This window comes from Pteropus alecto, unplaced genomic scaffold (genome assembly GCF_000325575.1).
Source record: "Pteropus alecto unplaced genomic scaffold, ASM32557v1 scaffold121, whole genome shotgun sequence".
Classification (NCBI taxonomy): domain Eukaryota; kingdom Metazoa; phylum Chordata; class Mammalia; order Chiroptera; family Pteropodidae; genus Pteropus; species Pteropus alecto.
The window spans coordinates 6,545,894-6,568,707 of NW_006434369.1; the positions used below are offsets into that span (position 1 = coordinate 6,545,894).

The following is a 22,814-nucleotide window of genomic DNA, read 5'->3' on the forward strand; positions in this document are numbered from 1 at the left end:
TGAGGCAGACTTTGAGGGGAAATCATTTAAACGAATAAGAGAGATGAAGTCAAAACAAGAAAAAGAAAATACCTACCCATACATATTGCCACTGAAAGAATAGGTTAACTCTTGTTCTAAGTGGTTTTACAACTATTACATGACTCACTATGAGTAGGAAAAGAGGAGACAGCATCCCTCCCAGCTTCCTAATCAGAGCTTTCCAGTCAGGGCTCACCATTCACAGGTAATACTACTGGATCCTTCTTTCCTAAGTTGAACTTTATAAAGTACTTAAGAAAAAGCAAAAGAACTTTTATTTCAGCACTCAAAGGAGATTTGAGTTAAAAAAAAAAAAAATTAGCCATAGGCTGCAACTCATCCTAGCATGTACCATGACATAGGAGACATGTTATATGCTGTCACAGAGACACAGTGGGAAACTTCAACACCTGGAAGTTATTCAGCAGTTAAATCTCCCTGTTCGGTAAAATGAAAGGGAATAGGTTAAATAATCTCTTCGAGTTCCTTCCAGATCAAAATATCCATGTCTAATTTCTTCTAAAGAATAGCTTCCTATACTCTACCCTGGATACACCAACTAGCAGTTGAAATCAGAAAGTTGGATTAGTTTCGAAAAGAGCAGGTTTTTGTATAGAAACGGCAGTAACTTCCGCAGCCAACTCTGCCATCTGTTGGAGGGTTAAGGAAATAAGCCATTACTCATTCAGACTTCCTCTTTTTCTCTTCAGCAGAAAATGCAAGAAATTCTGCAACAGAGGCCACTTGGGAGTAATATGAAAATAGGGAAAAATACAACTCACAAAAATAGTCTATGTTTCAAAGAGAATCAGGTAAAACCACATGGAACACGTGAGAAAGAAAAAGGAAGTAACTTCCACTTATAGAATCTGTTGATATTTTTAAATCTCAAACATTGGATAAGCAGCATGAAGCAACAATCGTAATCCTCACGCTCAAGATTTAGAGAGAATGGGGGAAAGGATTAAGTTTACAATCCAAAGAATTAAAAGTGAAAAAATGTCTAAAAGCTCTGTTCAGCATCCAAGTTTTGTTAATACCCTATATATAGAGTAATTTCAACAAAAGTAGAAAACCACCAATCTTATGAATTTAACAGCTTCTCAGTAAATATAAATAAACTGATAACAGGACAAATATTCTAAAACAAAATCACAGACTAATAAAAGAGAAATGTAAAATAGGAGACAGAAGACCAGTAAAAAAATGGGGGTGAGGGGTTCCTAAGGGACTCACTCTCAAAGTGCTTCTGATGGAACTTGCTCTGCAGTCAAGAAAGGATGCGATTTCCTCTAAATATGGGGGCACAGAGAACAAAAGCAGTTTGCCTTCCACTAAAAGGTGACTTTGGTTCTATTCAGGTAATTGACATGTTGGTCTGGACCTACAGCTAAAGCACCAGCAAAGAAAAAATGGATAATGAAGTGTTCTCTATTTAACTAGATGGAGAATGGAGAGGCTAATATGGTAAAGGGAAGGAAAACTCCTGGGAGAAGGATAAGTGGAGGGCAAAGATCACTGCTCAGTAATAATGAATTTCATGTGGGGAGGGCGGTTAACTATCAACAGAGGCAAGAAGATGTCCTGAGTTCAAATATCAGCCTTGCACCAATTCTCCTCTAGGGCAGGAGAATCTAATGTGCAGAGTCCAAAGCTCTGTCACCACGCAGCTATTGTAAAGCCCTCCAATACTCACTCTACTGGCATGAACATTTGGCAAAGTAATGGAGAAGCCAAACTAGCAAACCAGGCCAGGAAAAACCACAGCACTGCAAAAGTAGCTTCTTTCTTTCTTGGTGAGAAAAAAACTAGTAAGCTCATCTCATATTTCATAATCGAGGCGATGGAGAAACATACTGTTATATGCTAAAACCTAGAAAATAAGTATATAACAACCTTAGATTAAAAAAAAAAAAAGGCACGAGAAGTCTAAACTGGCTATGGCATTCATGTGGAACTTATTTATTTCTTCTTAGCTTAGATAAAAGCTCAATCATCTGATTTACAAATAAGTTTAGAGGAAGAGGAAACTGCTATACACACAGATGAAGAAAAGGATATCGCAAAACCCGAACAGCACACAGAAGTCTGGGTTATTTATCACTGGTGAAAATTACCCACATTTCTCATTATAAAATGGGTAACTGGGTATATTACATAATCATGTTGATGCTGAGTGAAAAGAAATTTAAATTAATTTTTAGTATTTGAAAATAAAGAGAGTGCTTTTCATTAAAAATCGTTTGCAACTTATAGATCCTGGCACTTAAGAGGTAAGCTTCATCTCTAGAAAATTTATTAGGAAAACTTCTTTCCTTCAAATGAAGCAAACTTTTGAAAAGCTCATTGTGGGCCCAGGAAAACAGAAATGGGGTAATGACAGGGATGAAAGTAACAGGAAGAGAGAGCTGGGAGAGAGGTGATTCACAACTTGAAGCTGCTTCTTAAAAAGAGATCTTCCCTTTCCACAGCAAGGCTCACCTACCACCTGCTGCAAAACACCAGCAAATATATGGTGAAAACAAGGGTGTCTCAGAAAGTCTTGCCTTGGTGTTTTCATCTTGTTGAGGATGAGCTGAGGTACAAGGCCCATTCACGACAGCGAGAGGCTGACATCACGCAGAATTACATCATGTGTCTCGTTCAGAAACTAGTTTCAGAGAAGTCGTCAATGAAAGGTGTGTATCATAAGTGGGTTAAGGATGGTGCGGGCTTTTTTTTTTTTTTGGAGGGAGGATTTATACCCAATGAAGTATAGTGTATAGTATAGTTTTCTATTAAAATTACAAGCAGATTTTCCTCTCCTGATTATTCAAGTGCATTAGCAAATGTGAAAAAAAAAAAAAATCTGAACTTGGATCAGATAAGTGGAATTGGGAGTAGAGAACGCATCTGCGCTTTTGCCAAAGCCGTGTTTCATTACTTTTCAGAATTAGCTGGCAATGTCTCCACAATATTTACTGAAGTGAAAACCAAATGTTTTCATCTGGACAAAAATCAAACTGTGGTATGTTACAACCACAACAGAAATCATCTTAATCCAAAAGCTTGCTTTCTCTAATTTGAGCTGTGGTTTCTATAAAATTGGATTCTTCTCCATGAATCATGTACACATACAAGCCCTCCTCCTTCCCATTATCTTCCCTCCCCTAACCAGTTCATCTTAACAAGCTAAACATAGCTCAGCTCGATTCTGGAAAGACCCTAAAGAGATTCCGTGCACAATGTCATTTAGCTGGGGAGTCAAATTCTGTGGCCTGACCTAATAAACTCTCGGCTGGCCCACTGAGTTGGCATTTTCATGACTGATCTTTAGGATACACAAATGGAATGAGAAGCAATCAGCCCCTGCTATCGTATGAAACTGAAAAACAAGACTTCAAAGTGAACTGTGAGGGACTGGGTAGGGGGATAGAGGCATAATTATTTACTGATTTCCTGAGTTAGAGGAGAGGAAAGCTCCATCCAACTGAAATTGGAGAGTCACAGAAAAAAGCAATTGCAACAACTGCCTTAGTTCATTAAATCCGACTGTGTGTACCAGGCACAGCTCTGGGCACCAGAGACCCAAACAGACCAGACATCTACACTCATCCTGCACACTCACGTACCCATACACGTAAAGAGAAGGTGCCCTGACAGGCTGTTGGACAGCTGTCACACGATAAATGGCAATCTCTCCATCTCTTCCAGGCTGGCCTATACAACTTACAAAAAAGAAGTTACCACAAAATTTCCCAAACTTCATCGACTTCCATATGCCCCAGAGATTATCGGCCATATCCGGATACCCATGTGCTTCCATTTTCTTTCAAGTAATTCCCATTCATGATTTAAAAGACTCCATCATATCAGTAGCAAATTAATGCCACTTGTCCTAAAGGAGTATATGCGGTAGGACTTAGGGAACAGCCCTCCAAGCCAAAAGCCAAACACAAAGGGAACCCCTACTCCTTATGCGAGAAGGAACTGCCTATGCAATGATGCTCGTCTTGGGACTGAAATGTCTTTCTCTGTGCCTATGTCAAAAAAAGATGCCAGGCATTGAAAAGGACTCCAAATGGAATCCAAAAATCTAAAGTAAAGCATCAGCTCAACAGTAGTGCTTACTTGTCTCATGAGACTCAATTTACTTATCTGTACAATGAGCATAATGTCTTCAGCCATAACCATTGTGATGACCCCAAAAGCACTGTAAGCAACTCATACTTAAGTGATATAATTAGGCTAATGCATGGCTTCAGTGACAAAAACTCATAAATATAAATTCGGACTGTCACTTTACATAGGTAAGAACAGAGACAATTTATGTTCCATCTGCTTTCCTAAATGGGAAAGTAAGCGCAACAGTGACAAGAATCTAGAGAGGTGTGAAAATGCAAAATGAATTCAACAGTTAGAATTTCTGGAACTTGGGGAAAAGCGTGGTAATAATTCTACATGATACTTGGAAGCCTTCCACCATGTAAGTCTTTTTTAAAGAAGAATGAGGGATGAAGTAATGACCTCCAAGCCACATGGCCAGTCTTTCCCTCAGCATTCTTCCTCTCTTCAGCTACAACCCTCAGGCACTGGCCTAAGAGCACATGCTCCCAGGTATGCCTATGTGACCCCCCATTTAGGAAATTCCCTGTCAGCGCTTATATTCCACCTGCAGGAGCCCTAACATGCCAGACCCAGCAATGAGACCCACTTTCCCCCGCAACAGTGTCAACTTGCATGCAGACCTAGCCAACAGCAATAGGAGAAAGTATCTTTTATCTAACAGCTGGAATATTCCCCTTACAATCTTTTCCACATCGTTGTCTATGCATGTGGCTTAAAACATACACAAATACACATCAATCAATGAGGTCTATGGATCACTTTACCTCAAATGAGTGCACGAGTCACCCCATATAGCAGCCGTGATGGGTTCGACCTACATAACTTCTACCCATCAAGTTTAGAAGCAGAACACGTTAGAAAGTAACTTCATCAAGGCCACACAGCCACTCTGAATACCAAAGTCCGTGCCCTCTTCACTACACAGAGGGTTCGCAAATCCTAACAGAGACACTGAATATTGGAGGGTCACCTTGCCTTTAGGACATAGATACCAATGACTTCAGCGCTGTCAGAATAACAATTCCTCTGCAGCCAGCAAGGTGCTCGGCAAACAAGACAGGACTATGCCTACTTCGAGTTTTGTTCCCCCATGTACCTTCTCTAAAGGGATTTTTAGAAAGGGCTGGGAAAAGTAAGGGAATCTCTAGAAAGTGAGAAGGCCAGAGATGATTGTGAGAAGTACTAATGAACCTGTGCCAGCAGCCACTGGCAGGGAAAAGGGAGCCTGCTTTATCTTTGGGGAGGGCAGAGCCTGGTCAGAGGCCAGCTGGCCTGGAGCAGGGCCAATCCTCTGAGCAAAATGTCTTGAAGCTATAACAACTGATTCAAGGTCAAAGAACAATTAAAAGGGATCCATCCTCCCCCTCCTCAGCGCTTAAGAATTCCATGGTTTCATATTTCTTCATAACTAGCCTAATAAACAATCCTGGCAAATAAACCCCTCGCTCAGCAAAACTCGGCTAAGTAACACAGATTCTACTGGAAAACTAAGCATATGAGGAACATAAGGCTGGTTTGGTTTGGGAGTGAGAAGGTAGCCACTGAAACCCTCCAGGTGGTAAGAACACCATTTGAGATCAAACTTTCGTTGTTACCTTTCTCAAAAATTAAGATGCAACACCACTAAGAAGGATCTATCAAATAAAGTTGTATACCACTGTGACCGTGTGCCTTCCTCCCCAAAGAATTGATATAATGTAAAGCATTCCCATTTTGCTCAAGGAAGTTCATTATTAGCACCATACTGTTCCTTGCAATTGGAGGATTATTTAATTGCTTTCTAGCAGGTTAATCCCCTTTCATTCTGTGACCTCTAAATCACCCCGGGCTTTTGCATTTGCCCTACTTAGAATTTAACATCCTCAATACCCAAAGCCAGTACTCTATCAAAGTATGTGCCCCTTGCCAACAAAGCCAGCAACTATCTCTAGAGAAAATGCCACTCACTCTTCTAGTACCTGCAATCCATTCAGTTGGTCTTTTAGATTATTCCTCCTAAATTTAAAATCAAGCCCTCCTCCTCTCTGCTATATGTCTGCCTAAACTCACTGAGAAATAGTGAATAAGTGTACTGGGATGGCTACCACAGGTGTAATCTAATCTAGGCCTATTTCACACTCATTAGCATTAGTTTAACTCCACAACAACTGTGTGCTACAGACACTGTATACCCATCTTACAAATAGGGAAGCTTGGGCTGAGAGCAGTTTATGTTGTCTGCCCAAGATCTACCAGGCTTCAGCCTCGTGCCTGTGTTCCTACAATAACCCCCCCTGGGATGGCCTTCCTGCAGCCTCAATCCATTCTCTGCTGAGCTGTCGGATCACCTTACTAAATAAAGGCTGAAGCATATTAAGTCACCTCTCAGCTAAAGAATGTCCGTAGTACCCTAACATCTAGCCCAGGGCCTGAAGAATCTGACAAATCTAGCTTCCTTGTTTTAACTTGAGGCCCTCCAAGCAACATACTCCAATACCAATCCATGCTTTGGCAGGGCTTATGCAGAACTCCTTCCAAGCCCCACTCCCTGTCTACGAAGCCCACTCAAGTATCATTTCCTTTCTGCAGCCATCCCAGACAGCCCTGAGCAAAGTGCCAATTCCTTCCTGCTGGCAAGGTGCATACCTCTACCCCAGCATTTTCACAGGTTTATTGTTATGGTCTCTTTCACCTATCACACTGATACCATTCCTATTTCCAATCTCTGTTTTCTAGGTGTCTAGCATATAAAAAGGATTCAGTAAAGGCGTGCTGAATTAATTAGCAATTGAATGACAGCTGATCACCGAAGATTCTCTCAGACTTGGGAAACAAAAGGCAGCCAGTCCCAAAACAGAAAGCACAGCTTCACAAAGGCTGACAGTGCAGTTCTTGACAAGAAATTCCCCCATCCCCCCACCCCAGCCCAAGCTCTCTTGATCCAGTGAAACTGTGACACTGAACTCCGACACCTACGGTCAGAAGAACGAACTATGTGTAGGTGTGTATGTTTCAGGAATCTCCTTTGGGAAACCACCTTATTTTCAGGGCCCCATAAAGAGAAAAATGTAAATAAGAGAACCATTTAACCTGCCACTGCTCTACCGTGTTAAGCTGTTTAATCTGTTAATAAACATAGTCAGAACAAAGAGAAGACGACAGAACTCATTAAGAATAACGAGACTGGTGACAGAAAATAGAGCGATGGTAGGAACCACTACGTGTAGCACAGGGCACATACCCATTTCTCCCTCTTCTCTCCTTACTAGTGAAAGATACTAATTATGCCTCTGGCAGGTGACATGTGGACCCCCTTCAAAGCAGCTATTTAAAGATAAATACACTGCAGGCAAACACTTCAGGCCCGGCAGCACTATTCATTCCATTCTCCTTTCCTTCAGAAATTTTAGGACATATTAAATAAGGGAGAGAGCCTTGCCAAACTTAGCAGAAAGGTCTCCAAGTACCTTAAAACGGATTTAAAAAATCTCTAAAGCTTTTTATCCCTGAAGGACTGACTAGCTAGTATGTTTACATATCTACACTAATCCCAGTATTATTAATGGTATAGAGGGTTTTTTTCCTGCACCCAAGGTTTTCGTTGAAGATACTAAATAGAGTTGTGGAGAGAAGGCATGGTCTTGGGCTGGCCGGGTGTCATTAATGGCAACGAACCAGACTCCGAAAACTCCATCTGCTGCTTTTCCATCCACCTCAAGATTTACTCTCTTTCATATTCCAAATCAGTGCCAAGACGATTACAGGTAATAGTTGGGGACTGGAGAAAGGGGTGGTCTATAACTCTTGGCAACAAATATCACTGCCCGGTCTTTGATTTGATTCCTTCATTATTTCTGCGGTCAGACTTCCTTTCCTATAAATAATGAGCTTATTAAAAATGCCTTCTTTAATCCTAACAGTGCCTGCTGTCACCCAAGGGTGATGGAGTGCCTGGACTCCCAATGCTGAACCTGCAGTTTGGAGCTCTGACAAGCTCTATTTGATTTGGAATCCGCATCAAAAAAGAAGAAACAGAATTAGAACGCAGGTATGAGAATCTTAAATCAGATTCCCAATTGTCAACTTCTCCTGAAAATACTTCAGATGAGGCAAAGACGTAAGTGAGGATATGAGTTATCAGGAGTTGATAACAAAAAGTAAGAAATACATCTAAATGTAAATAAGAAATTAGATAAATGATGAGATATCTGCCAAATGGGACAGGTACTTATGTGATACTATTTATTTATGTGACTCTGGAAAACCAGACTGCCAAAATAAAAATACAATGCAATTCCATTTCAGGGAAGTGACTCATATCATATATGCACATAGAAGGCTTAAGAGATATTCTCACCATAGAGCTGGTTTACAGTTATCTCTAAGAGATGGAGGGAGGGTAGTTTGAGTTTATTCTTTTGCCTATTTCTCCATCTTTTCTTCTAATGTTACCAAGAGGAACATGAAATACTTTTATGACCAAAAAAAAAAAAAAAGTTTAATACCTTATTGTTCTTAATTTTTAAATTGAAAGAAAAGTATTAAAGTAGTACCACTACAACAGGGATCATCTATGTAACCTTTGTGCTCTTCAAAACAGTTTTAATTAGCTCAACCAATTACATATTAAAAAATATGTCATCTAATGCCATCAAATCTATCAGATATCCAGGATCATGACGGTACCATACAAATCACCTATCGTTTTGGGCTTTTAGAGCTAGATCAGGTAAATACACCCAAACACTCAAAAACATAATTTTTAAAATAAAGCTAAAGATGACTCACACTTTTAATACCACAGATCTAAAAAGTATAGGAGAAAGTAAAAGAGAGTACAATGTCATGTCAAATCCTTAATGTATATCAGCTAAAATCAAATAACAAAACCTATTTTGTTGTCTGAATTATAAATATAGGTATACATTCCCAGGGCTCAGAGCATTTTTCCAATATTGTTTTAAACATTTTCTAGGTTTCACTTATTAAAACCTTTGTTCCATCTGAAAACTCAAAGAAGTACATTGTGGTTGTGAAAAGAAATGACTCTTCTTTTTGCCTAGTCTTGAAACATCAAAGCTGAGTATCTAGTAATGTTTTCATTAGATGACATTTACTTCAGTAATAAGCACCTCTCTAAAAAGTAAGATCCTCTCCACAAATCTTCCCAAACCACAGATAATATGGTTTTTTAAAATAATGCATATATAGGCACAAACACACACTCTCTAAAAATGAGTCACGCCCCCTTTATAGTAACCACTTTTATAACTTAATTCCATAATCAATACAGCAACCTTCTGACATCCTAATGGAACAAGATCAGTGAATCCTGCTAAAGAAAATTAAATAGTTAAGTCATGGCTCCAACTTAAATCTGGCTCCGACTGCATTAAAAAGCCATGCATGACCGAAGGAATAAGAGTGCCACCACCACAGAACATTAATAATTTACCAGAACCATCTTGCTGCTAATGACACTGCTGACCCTTCAAAAACTCCTTTAACTCAAATTCGTTCTTCTGAGCTCTTTGTCCCACTCGCTCCCCATTACTGATAGCACACCACACCCTTCCAGCCTCACAGCCTGGTGGTCATTCTTACCTCTTTTCTTCCCTTCACCCTTCACAGCCAATCCAGCACCTGATACTTTTATGTGAGGTTCTTGTACATTACTTTCTATCTTCACCCTCAACATCTAGAATCTTGCAGCAAGAAGCTATGTAAAACCTAATGGAGGCAAACTGGTAGGAGGCCCACCTACCTCATCTCCCTTTAGTCAAGACCAAGTGATCCTCAACTGCTAGCGAATGTCTCATTGAAATATAATTATTCTCCTTCATGTCTTGAGAGGACTATCACCAGACCATAATGTCAAATGTAAACCTTACCTCTTCATATTCCCTTCCTAACAATTCAGACCTAAAGCAAATCAGTGAGAGAGAACAACCAGGGAGGGAGGGACAGGTAACCAGGTGGAGTGTCAGGGCCAAGGTAGGGTGAAGAGGATATTCACATACTGGACTAAGGGTTGTCAGAGCTGAATGAGATTAGAAGGGCTCCATTGGGGGGAAAGGGGAGAGAAGCAGCGGAGGTGGGAGGGGGTTACACTGGAAAAGCTTAAACAAATAAATACATTATGGATAATAGGAGCTTGGTTTCTCGATGTTCGATATGAAACGGAAGAAAACTAGAATGAATCCTTTGGTTAGTTAGACTGAAATTTGAAGTATTGGTGCTAATTCATGGTTTTTAATATACAGAGACATAGATATAACATCTAGAGATACTAAACAAGCACGTGTGTACATGTGCACCCATACACACAGTTATCACATTTACAGAGCACCTAGAGGAAATGATACTCCAACAGCTGTGGACGCACTTCAGGCCTAGAGCATGGCCTCTGAAGGGCAGCCACACTTGAAAAAACAACGCTCCTTGGAGAAGTGGCTGATTCCAGGGCTGAGGGAGAGAATGTACAAGATCAGCATGGAATATTTTGTTGCGCCAGAAAGCAAAGCTGGAAAGATGACAGGTATATGTCAAAAGGACAAAAGAGACAGCTTGAAGGGTCTCTGGTGATGATATCTAGAACAATCTAAACACCAAAATAAATGATACTCACAGATTATAACCTTTTGAATAAAATAGGAAATGAGTCCATACAAATACAAAAATAAATTGAGTTTGATGAAAAACGTAATATAGAGTTCTAAAGAACCTCCCAACAAAATATGTATAAATTACAAAGGCTACAAGGTAACTTTACACAGTGGAGAAGCCTGACAGACCAACCTGAATCAAGTGATCGACATGAACACCATCCACAAAAGGATAGACTGAAAGCTTGTACTATCCAACAGGAGGCAATGAGAAGACTAAAGAATCACTTCTGTGATATCTGTTCCCAATACAAAACCTGAATGAACCTAATAATGAGGAAACACCAGACAGCCCAATTGGGTGTGGGAGTGGGGGTGGGGGAGGCGCACACCTTCTACAAAACAACTGGCCTGTAATCCTCAAGTATCAAGGTCATGAAGGACTAAGACAGTGGAAGTATGCAGAGTTAGCAGACTAAACAGACAACAATTAAAGACAATGCCCAACTCTGAACTGGGTCCGTATGCTCTGAACTCCGACTAAGGCATTTAAGGTCATGTGAAACGGGGGTTTGAGGGTTACATGGTAGTAATGTTATTACTGTGAAGGTCCTAATTTTGATGGTTATAGAGACTGTCCTTATTTTAGGAACATATACACTAATATGTTAAGGAGCAATGGGGCATCAGGCAGAAATTTTCTCACAAGTAGTTTCGGGAAAAGTTCTTTGCGCTGTACCTGAGTTGCTGTAACTTAGTTCAGAATGTTTAAGAGAAAAAAAGTACATAACCCTGAACTTCAAGCCAATCACCAATAAGAAAGACCTCACCCACCTATTCATTTTCTCTCAACTAAACACACCAAAGGAACTCTCGAAGTTCATAACTTTCTAATGCTCTTCTCTGTCATTCTCATAAAAGGCTCCTCAATCTCTCTGCCAATCTTTTGTGTTCTTCCCTCACAACTGTTAGAAAACTTAGTTCCTATAGTAAACGCTTTCCCAAATAAGGCCGTACAAATCCAAATCCATCCTTTCTTACAAAATTTTATCCTCACCTTGTACTCTGGTCCTGTTTACATTAATCAACCAATATTTTTACTGTTAAGTAAACTTAGAAATTGAGTCATATGAATACAGAAGGAGACATATGAAGACTCAAGCACCCTCTCAGTGGGATTTCTCACTTTAAACTCCACCTCGAAGCAGGCTGGGGCACTGAAAGCAATATGCAGAAGAGATCAAAGCTAACATTTATTCCAGTGTGTGGTCTTATTCCTTTTTCTTTCAACTGGGCTGGCTGTTCATTCCAAAATTGACTGGTAGCACAGTCTTACCTCGAAGGCAGAGAAAAGTAAGAAAATCTTCTGTCTTAGGCTTCCTTTTAGAGAGGTCAGAAATTTGAGTAGCTGGAGGGGGTAGCGATGGCTCCACTATCTTTACTGGAGTTGTGCTGGGACTATTCGGCTGAGATTGAGCAAACTTCCTTTGTGCTTGCAGCCTGGGCCTGTAAAAGCAAAAGTAAATTAAAAATAAATTAAATAGAGATCGGAGGATATAGATCTACGTGAGGCAATAACATTATGAAACAAAACGGAAAAAAGACCCTATTTCAAGGGAATGCCTTCTAATTAAGGTTCTATATCTCTCACACCCTCATAAACCACAGGCCTGCTTTAAAGGGCAATAAATTGGGTTAAAGGGCTGTGTTTTATACGCTGATTTAAAAGATGAGCCACAAGCACATGTATATATGTGTGTGCCAGCATGTGCCTGTGCACAGACCACTTGTGTGCCTGGGTATTTCAAAAACTACATGTGGTGGGATTACTGGCTTATGTACTTTTGATTTAGCCCATAGTGATGAGAAAATGCAAATCATCCTGCCACATTTCTTAAATTTGTCAACATGATACTGTCACAAATATATGATGCCCTTCATATTGTATCCTTACACCTAGTCCACCTTGGCCTGTCCATCCATCACTGACACAATCTTGCACCCCCACCTCTAATCACTTCTGATTCCAATTAAGCCACGTAAGTTCGCTACACTAATTAAAGGTTGTAATACGGAAAAACATATATATTTCTCTTGTCCATCCAAAGACCTTCTGTCTCTGCCAAATTATGGATCTGCCTACATGAGTCAATCCAAGTCCCTTAGTTAGGAATTTGGAGAACTGGTCTTAATCTACCTTTCAGTCCTCTTCCCCATTACAATTCTACCTAGATATTGACCCCTAACTTATCGACTTAGTGTCTAAAAACCACAACTTAGAATTCTTTAACTAAACATCTTTTACTTACAAAATCTTACATAAGACTTATCTTTCCACAATTTGAATACTACGAATCTTGGAAAGATTTCTTTCCTAACACTGCTGGCACCATAGCCAATTAGTTACCTTACCTTTCTCTATTAAGTACCCTAACATGTATAACTAACCTTTATGTATAACTAATCTGACGTTTATCGTAAATTGTTTCATATTAGCTCTTCCTTTAAGGATCTCAATCCATAATAGAAGTGGGCACCTCTGAGAGTGAGAACCTGTGTTTGTACTTGCTTCAAACTGTCTATCCAGCCGTGGTCATAGAGATACTCAAGAAACACTATCCGAAGTCAGGAGGTTAAAAAAACGAAAAAGAACCAAGAAGCAGCCCTACAGCACAGTGCTTTATCTGGATCTGGTCAGAATCACAAATGAGAATCAATCACTGTGTGGGACTAATAACGCTAGTTCAACTCAAGGTTGCTTTGAGTATTACGTAAGAAATAAAAAGAAATACAATATATTTGTAAAGCACAACAAGTCTTCCCTTAAGAATTGTAGGGATTATTAAAAATGGTATCTTAAAACTGCTGACAGTCAAAAATACATAACATTTTAAATTAACTTTCTAATATTTAACAAAATACTTCGTTCAGCAAAATATACATTACAGTTTTCTCCTTTAAATTTAACCTCCCTTGAGTCCTGACCAATCCCTACTCTTGCCTCCCCTCTACCTTCTACCAAAAGCACTACTGTAAAGATGATATTCCCGGTGCAAACTGACATTTGGAAAGGAGACAGCACAACCACTTTGTACTTACTGGGCAACCTGCAGTCCTTAAAATCTGCGAACATCACAGCTAACCAAAAGCCCTTTAGAACTCAGGAATAACCAAAGTGAAATAGCCACATTAACAAGGTATCAGCAGAAAGCTAAGAAAGTTTCACAACTTTCCAAGTGTTATAAATGGCAATGCGACTGTGCCCATATTATGGAAAACAAAGAGCTTTTTTGCAACCAGCTGACTACCTGTACGTAAGACAAGAAGGCCTGAAGTGTGTGCTGAAGAAGCCACCGAGCCTGGAGGAGTGACCTTCAAAAGGGGATACTTGAGGATCAGATTTTAGGGGAAAGGCAGGTGACACTGAGGCTTTACAGTGGTGCTTCTCAAACTATCTGACATGAGGACCGGTTTGGTGTTGGGTTATTTTTCCCCCTTGAGATTTCCTATCTTTTGCAAATGGATATTTTTATAATATAAAACAATCGAACTAGAGAAAAATGAAATTTTAAAAAGATATAAAATACAAGCCCAAATTTATTATTATTAGATTCAGCAAAGTCACTCTGTCAAAATGCTTTGTTTCTAAAAAGCTATCTTGATTTCTATATTCAACTCACTAGCACCTGGTAGTAGCCCATACCTTGAACAGCACTGCTTCAAGAGGTAGCGCAAGGCTATAGAGAACTCGACTACGTTCCAATAGCCACAAACACCCACCCTTCCTCCCCGCCCAGTGCGATGCCACCCTCCAGGTGGACTGATCCCAACAGAACTACCCTGGCTCTTCCAACAAAGCTTCTCCTCTCCACCAACCATCCCATTCTGTTAAAAGAAAATCCATGTCGTTTCATTCTACTAAAAACTTTTTTTAAGTTGGCAGTTTTATAATACGTACATCTTCACTGAAATGGACACAGCTCAGACTCTGAGCATTGAAGGATTTTATAGAAATCTTCCCTGCATGTGAACAGGATGTTCCATGTTTATTGCTTTTTCAAAAGTCAGCAACAACAAATGCCACACATTATGGGAAGACGGCGAAGCCATAATGAAAAACAAACACCAAACACAGACAAGGCGCAGATGACAGAAGGGGACACGGTGAGACAGTTTACAATTTCAGGCCCCCAAAGATAAACTGCTCCTACCATTGTTCAAATAAAAGTCACTTTTTGCCTGATGACTTTCTCAGTGAGACCATGAAAAATAAGGCAATAATAGATTAAAAAGTGGCAGTAAAACAAATTACCCCTCAGAGGAATTAGCCAAGCTCCCAAGTGATGAAGCATTTGTGAGACCCAGCTGAAAGCAGAAACAAGACAAACCAGTATCTTTTTTAGAGGCCAGAAGAATCTGTACTTTGCAGAAAGGGCAAGTCTGCGGTTTGGCTTTTCATCCTGCAGAGTGTCAGGAGGATTACAAAGGTGTTGACTTTACTTCACTGGCCCCACACAACAAAAGAGTTTGAGTGACATAATTTAGAGGGCAAATCCAATGGAGTAAGCACTCTTAACCACGCAGCTATATTTGAGGGATAGGTGATTCATTCTAATTCATTCTAGAATGTCTGAAACAAGGAAATGAGTGTATGCTATCTTAAATCAGTAAAGAAAAGGAGGTGTGCAGATGTGCTGAAGAACCAGAATATCTGCCCTGGAGATGCTGGGGCTGAGCTGAGGGGCAGGCAGGACAGATCAGATACGTACCACAGGCTGAAAAGGCAAGTGGGGCTCTGGCTGTCCCTGAATGTAACCTGCTAATCCCCAGCAGCACCCAAGCAAGCCATGTGGTACATCCACCCACTGCAGCATTTCGTTCCCCAACCCTTTCCATCAGCTGACTGACATTTTAACCAGAAACAGCACCTTCCATTCCTTACTAGAGCATAAACGCTTTAAAATGGAAATATCGTCTGAACTAAGGAAGTTCAGAGTCATCATGGCGATGGGAGTGCGAGTGGGGGAAGAGTACGGGGTCTGAGCAAAAACAGCACGTGAGGCCTCCAAAGCATTTCAGCCTTGAGTTTGGCAAGGATGGCCCTTATTGCCTACTGGTAATACAAAGAAATGTCAGAACACAGAAAATACAGGTGTTTGTCCCTCGTGCAAACCACAAAAAAATCAACTAAAGCACAAGTCACTTCCACATTAGAATTTTGTTAAGTGATTAAGGAAGGAATTTCCCCTACAGAAGCCTCCTTCAGTCTAGAAACTCTAGGTGTATCCTTGCATCGACGAAACCAACTAAATCAAATTCTCAGCAAACCAAGTTACACAGATCAAACAAACATAAGCCAATTGAGGAAGAAATGAGTATATTTATATCTGAATAAATATATTGAGGGTAACACTTTATTTACAGTGTGTTAAAAATCTACAGTTGGGAGCAGCGGGGGTGAGAGAACAGAAGTACTAGTTTCAGATCAAATCATCATTGTCACTTACTTTCCATGGTGTAAATGTGTATATACGAATTAAAGGACTAAAAAATGAAAATGGTTAGTTCTTCTGACATTCTGTGGGTCCAAAAGAGTAGGCTCTACTGTACTACAGTCTCTTCCTTATGACCTATTCCTGCACAGAGCTGTTACTGTGTCTCGAGGACAAGCCCTCCATAAGTGCTGAGAAGGACCAGTAGGACACTACACTGCTGTACCATTTTACAAACCACCCAATTCGTCATTCATTCTTTAGGAATTAAACACATGAATGTTTTCTGAGCAGAGGGGCAGAACGAATGGCAATCCAGCGGTGCCAGGGAGATAGCTGGATGGATCTCAGGCCTCAAAGCAACAGAAGAGGTTAAGACATGGTAATCTGGGGAGAGTTACTGGCCATCCCAGCATAAGTCTACACAAAACAAAGGTCAACCAAAATTCAGTTTCATAGTAATCTATTAAGCATCTGCCCACGTGGTCACAAATTCTACCATCACCACAGTCATCACTTAATAAGAATTTACTGAGCCACCTGCCCATTATCAGCTTCGTCTAACAAACAAGGCATGGTTCTGGCTCTTAACCACCATGAGGCACAAGGTGCCATCCCACCACAAGGCATGCAGTTGGTACTCACGTGTCCTCACACTGCACAACGGTCCATGGGCTATTATCTATTGGACCCAGGAGAGGATGGTTCTGCCACACATCCATGCACACAAGACCAGCACACATCAGAGACTGCATGGGCTGGGGGGTGGGGAGGTCCATCTAATTCTTTCCCTTTCAGTCCCAGATACACACAGGAAGGCACTGTTTTTCTCCTGAGCCGTCTCTCATTTAGGTTAAGTTATCATGGCAAACAAAAAATTATTTTGCACTTAAAATTTTACCCCCTCAAAATCCTTTTCAAATACATTTTGTATTTAGGTTAAAAAAAAAAAAGTACAGCACCTTTATGGGAAGAAAAAAACATATCAAAATAATATAAACGCTGGCATTATTTTGAAAGTCAACAAGTAAATTGCAAGGCAATGCTTGTAAAGAGACTCCGCTGATGAGCCGACAAAGTCCTATGCCAAATATTTTTTGTTTTGTTCTAATACCCTCTGTGTGCCCCCTCTCGCCTCCCCAAATCGTGCATTTAGAAGCTTCCCGGGCAGTCTGCCATCAGAAGCCTCACAAGCGGGTGGCACTGTTTCTCCAGGTTTCCTCTGGGGTTATCTTCAGAATGGAGTTAACCAGCTTATTGCTATCTCTGTACTCAATCTCTAGGGCAGTCCTAAATATGGCATAAAAGCGATTTCTAGGTTAATTAAATTCCATTTCTGTCCAGGATTTCTTGATAGTTTACAAACCCAAGGAAGACACAGTGCATGCATACAATTTGGAAGGACAGAACAGGAGCAAGAAGGACTAGGTGATTTAAAGAACTGCCCAGCTGGTCCCCTGTTGAGGGACATGTAAGCCAAAACACCATTTTATTAACTTGATTTTCCAATATTAAAAACGTAAGCTGGTAAATCCAATTATTTAGATTACATCTCAATTCTAAACAAAGAGCAAGGAATGGGTGGGAGGGGAGAGTCTGTTCATTCAAAAAATAAGACACGTTGTGTCTGGCAAATGCAAAATGACCAGCATGGCTGCACTCTTTGTACCGGTGTGGGATCAGGCCCTGAAGGTTTGCCAATTTGCTGAAAGACCTATTCAAAAAAAAATTTCCTGTGTTTCCATCCCCAAAATAATTACCCACTCTATTCTACCCCCAGACACACACACTACAAACCTGGCAGCTATTCAAAGAAACAAGAGTGTGCCCGCGTGTGTGCACGTGAATACACTGGCGATTGTGGGGGGTCGGGCAGGGAATATCTCCTACCCAGGGCAAGCTGCCCACCAAATTCAAATGCAAGTGTAGTTGTGGGCAAACCACACAGGATGGTTGTAAACATCCTGTAGAGTAAGGAGAAAATAAACACATCCTCAAGTGAACCCAGAGGCTAGCAGAGACCAACTCATACCGAACTTTCCAGCAAGAAGCACTGGCAATAAACTGTATCTTGCTACGCTCATGTCCCATCCTGCTCCATAGCTGTAATAATCTGTTTTATCAGGTTGTGAAGCTACCAAACAGTGACAGAAAGGGGGGTTAGCTGGCTCCATGAAAAGAGTATTGCTACACAGAATGCCTGCTTCATGGTATTTCTGGAGACATAGTGGTTCAGAGGCCTCATTTCTTGCTTTATGTGCAAACAGATGAAATAGTTTGTTTATACTAAAAACCACAGGATGTTAAATATTTGCAGCACTTGTCTTAATTAAATTACATAGGCAACTATTTACAGTAGAAGTGCGCTATTAACCAGATTTACCTAAAGGAACTTTTTTTGGTTGAATCCCCTCAAGATGAATCCTTATAAAGTTTTTCTTGGTCTGAGAAGTATAAAGAAAAGAACAGTGTATCACAAAACCTGGACTTTAATTCCTGTAGTAATTCCTTTTGGATATATGATTTCACAATTTGAGATGAGAATTACTGATTTTTTTGCCTGTACCTAGTGGGAAATTAAACTCTTAGAGCTCCAAAACGCCTGTGTTGCTAAGCTATAGATTTCTAGCACCAACTTCCTAACTATACCTTGTCAGGCGAAACAACTAAACTAATAACTTTTAGATTGAGATAAGTATTCTTATTACTGCCTCGTACTTTAGAAGATGAAGTTGGAAAAAAATTTTAAATGCCTGTAAATCTTTTTAAAAGATGGCACAATTCTAAAAATTGTCCTATAATTCCCTTTATCTATTAAATAGTAACAACACTCTATGCTCTTCTTCCTTAAGACTTAATAGTTCCAGTTAGGAATAATTCACTCATCTAGGGAAACATTACCTTCCTTCAGAATCTCAAGACAGCCTTAGGAATGCTACCGTAACTACTTATAAATATATTTATCAGCTCTACCCATCAAAAAGACAGCCCAAAGAGAAGACAAGCACTGCAAACTCAACCACCGCCACCATCTCGAGAAGATGTCACAATTGCTTACAAACACTGCACCACCTCAGAACTGAGGCACTAGAAAGCAGGCATCAGAGAAAAAGGTGAGCTTTTATTTTTCTTTCCTTCAGGGGAAAAGATAACAGGAGAGGAAAGAAAAAATTATGAAAAGTCAATGATAGCACTAAATAGCTATAAGCTATATGCAGCGTCTTCCCAAGTAAAACATTACTGAGGCACATAAATCTCACATGGATGGTGAGACACCACACAGATGGTATAAAAAGTAATATGCAGCACAGCCTTTGATTCGATTAATTTAAAATTATGCAATTATGGTTTTTTTCAATCTTAGGCGGCATCTTGCAATGTCAAAGAACCAAGGCTGCCTGGAAATCATGACTGTGTCATGATCAAGGAAATATTTGACATTGACTTCTTTTGTGTTCTAGAAGGCAACCATGTCAAATTTGAGAGGGATCATCATTAATCAACAATTAAAGCAGCAACAAAGCCCTTTTGTTCTGTCAGTCACAAATGTCACATGTGTTAGAGTTTACAACCTATAGAAAGCTGCCTGTTGTGCCACCCCCCAGGCAGCATATAACCTTCTTCTTATCAGAAATTCAACTGCAAACCCAGGACCTAAGAGCTGCAAAAGCTCTTCTCCACAGACTGTTGGTTTCAGGTAAGTCTTGAACAAAAGCTGTATATCTCACAGCAGAAGAGTGTGAAAAAAGATAACAAAAGCCAGAAGAAACACATAAGGAAGCTAAGGATCTTAAGAATCTAGCCAGGATCTTAATACGTTATTATAGTTACAAGATATGAACAAATTATCTAAAGCACATTAGGTTTTAAAAGCCTCGAAGACCCAGTTAAAATGTTAATCTGCCTTTCCACTCTCTCTTGAGGTGGGGTTGCCAATTTTTTAAAAATATTATTTCAACAAAAACCCCAGCAGATTCTCAATCAGGTTACTTAATACCAATTGCAAACTGCCAGAAATCTCCTGGAATCCTGGCAAAGATGATAGCTGGGAAAGGAGAGTGAATGGCTCTGTGAGGTGATAATCATGTTTTACTTCCTTCTTTTAAGGAAAGAAGAAAAATATATTAAGAAATTACATCCTGCAATGCTACACAGCTCCTTCAGTAAAAAAACAATCCAGCAAAAAAAAAGGTGTAAGCGATAAGTCAATCCTGTAGGCTTCGCACCAGAAATGTTTTCGATGAAGCTGCTTGGTGGGTCAGATTCTAAGTTCTATCAGCACACGACAAAGGGAGCGCTGAGAATGCCAACTAGTCCTGACGACTAGTCCTACAACAACCTGGAATAGGCTTTGGCTTCTCATAAACTCTGACTCTCAGACAATAAGTCTGTTAACAGGAATCTGCTTTATTTAAAGGGTGACAAATAGAAAAAGAGATCCTGGACAATTTCCCCATCCACTGGAAATCCCATGCAGTAGTCAACAATCGCCAATAGATGGCAATAAAGAGTCTTCATACTCCAGCTCTGGGATCACCACTGAGAGGGAAAAAGGACTTCTGACATGCATGGATATGAAAAGCCCTGACAATAACCAATTTTTAGGACCTGATGCCAGCTAAGAACCAGCCACTGTTTATATAAAGTAGTGTATAAACACTGTTAGCAATATCCTTTCATCCCATCAGTTCAATTTACAATTCACGTTTCTTGCTTGAATGTAAAATACACAGAAACTCACAATCTAGTATTTTATAAACCAAAAATATACCTGGGGCAAAAATCCACAAGATGGTTGTCTGAAATAAGCCCCGTCCCCACGAGTAGTTTTAACCACCAACAAAAGATAAGAAAAGGCGAAACTAAAGTTAATGCTCCATGGTTCATGTATATTTTCTTCTCTAAGAAGCACACAGTTCTCGTTTTGGGGCTCTGGCAGAAATTTATTTAGGAGGCTGAAATATAATCATGTGTAATTTTCCAAGTAAGGAGTGTTACTTTAGCTATCACCAACCAAAATGCTGAGTGGTCTGTTCTGTAATAAAAGGATTCACTACAATTCACACATTGTCTCCTCCTGAACATATATAAAAGAGGTCTAGTATATAAAAATTGCCTAAAGATAAGGAAACATGATTATAATGAAAGAATCTGCTAATAGCTAATGAACACAGAACAGCAATCATCCTCCTCTTTGCTGTTTGAGGTTTGCAATCTTGGATTAATGGCACATTCTCCCGCTGGAAAATGGGGGAGCTCATGCGGCATCATCTCAGGCTCCATGTCAGATCTAAAGAAACATACCAGTGGCACGAAAATTAAAATAAATACCAAAGAAATTGTACCAATTCAAAGTCAAGGCATGGAAATTGCCTTCCTTCCTAACAATGCCGAGAATACTCAAGCAATGGTGAATTTTTCCCAACATTCAGGATTGCACACAGTAATCTGTATGTCAGGCCAGGAAGCAGAACCACCTTTCCAAATGGCTTCACTGAATCAAACCAAACCAAGCTGATCTCTTAAACTAGACCAAGAAAGGAAAATGGAGGAGGGCATGGGAGGCCAACTCACATCTTCCAACTCAACTCACTCAGGACATTCTATTTCATTCATATCCTTAATAATCATCCTCCCCGCTGCCCCAAGCTAAGACACTTCTACCCAGTGTAAAAATCCTCCCAGGACTCCCTCACTGGCCACCTGGCAGGCCCAGACTGACTATAGCATGTGCCTCTACGGGCCATCTACCTGATGTCAAGGATGTGCACTAAAGTAGAAAGAGATAATGTCTGGACAGCAGCAGCAGATGACAAGCCAAGATGACTTACTGAACATCTGCAGGACATGTATGTCCACCATAACTGTGCATGTCTTAAATGAACCTTCAAGGGGTCTGGCAAGAATGTCTTCTGACTAGACCTCGCTTACATCTCAAAATGAAATTTTCTCCAAGTGAGAAAAGTCATCCGCTGTTTGACTCACAAGGAGACTTGTTGTCAAATACTTTATCTGTCTTACAGACATTTAACCAACAAAACCCTGCTATTAATAAGAAGAGTGACTTATCACTCCTTCCCAGAGCTACATATTTATATTTGCTGGGATGCTACAAAAATAGCTCAACAGACTTTTTAAGGATTTGAGCAAAGCCTGTAAGAGAAACTCTCAGAGGGGCAATAGGAGGCAGGTGGACATCCAAACAAATCTGCCCCTTCACGCAGTACTATGGCTGACTTGTTACCCTTTCCCTCTGAGCACTAAAACTCACAGACAATTTCCGATCCACGTTCAGTTCCAGGAAACGACCAGAGAAAAGTCCAACTTCTTATGCTGTACTCAAGATGAACACCCAAGTTACACGCAAGTTCAGCAACTTAAAAGAGTTGAAAAACTTCCTGTTCAACTAAGCCCTTCGTTAATCCCATTTTTTTCTTGTCCATAAAAAGGAAATAATAAACCCTTACAAAGTCAGCCTCCTTCAGCGCAGCTTATACCCACCAAAGAAGGACCTGGATCTGTCCTAGGTGGTCACAAAGCTTTGGTACCTCCTGGTTCAACTCATTCTCAAAGAAAAGGAAGGGGAACAAAGGAGGGAGGGAGAGAGAGA

At 40.2% G+C, this 22,814-nt stretch overlaps 1 protein-coding gene across 1 annotated transcript in view; it reads right to left on the reverse strand.

Moving 5' to 3' along the window:
- Positions 1-22,814, reverse strand: part of JARID2 (jumonji and AT-rich interaction domain containing 2) — a 241,817-nt gene that overhangs the window by 54,903 nt on the left and 164,100 nt on the right. Inside the window, exon 4 of the mRNA XM_015587263.2 lies at positions 12,049-12,218. Within this exon, the coding sequence (XP_015442749.1) occupies positions 12,049-12,218 (170 nt within the window). The remainder of the gene's footprint in view (positions 1-12,048; positions 12,219-22,814) is intronic.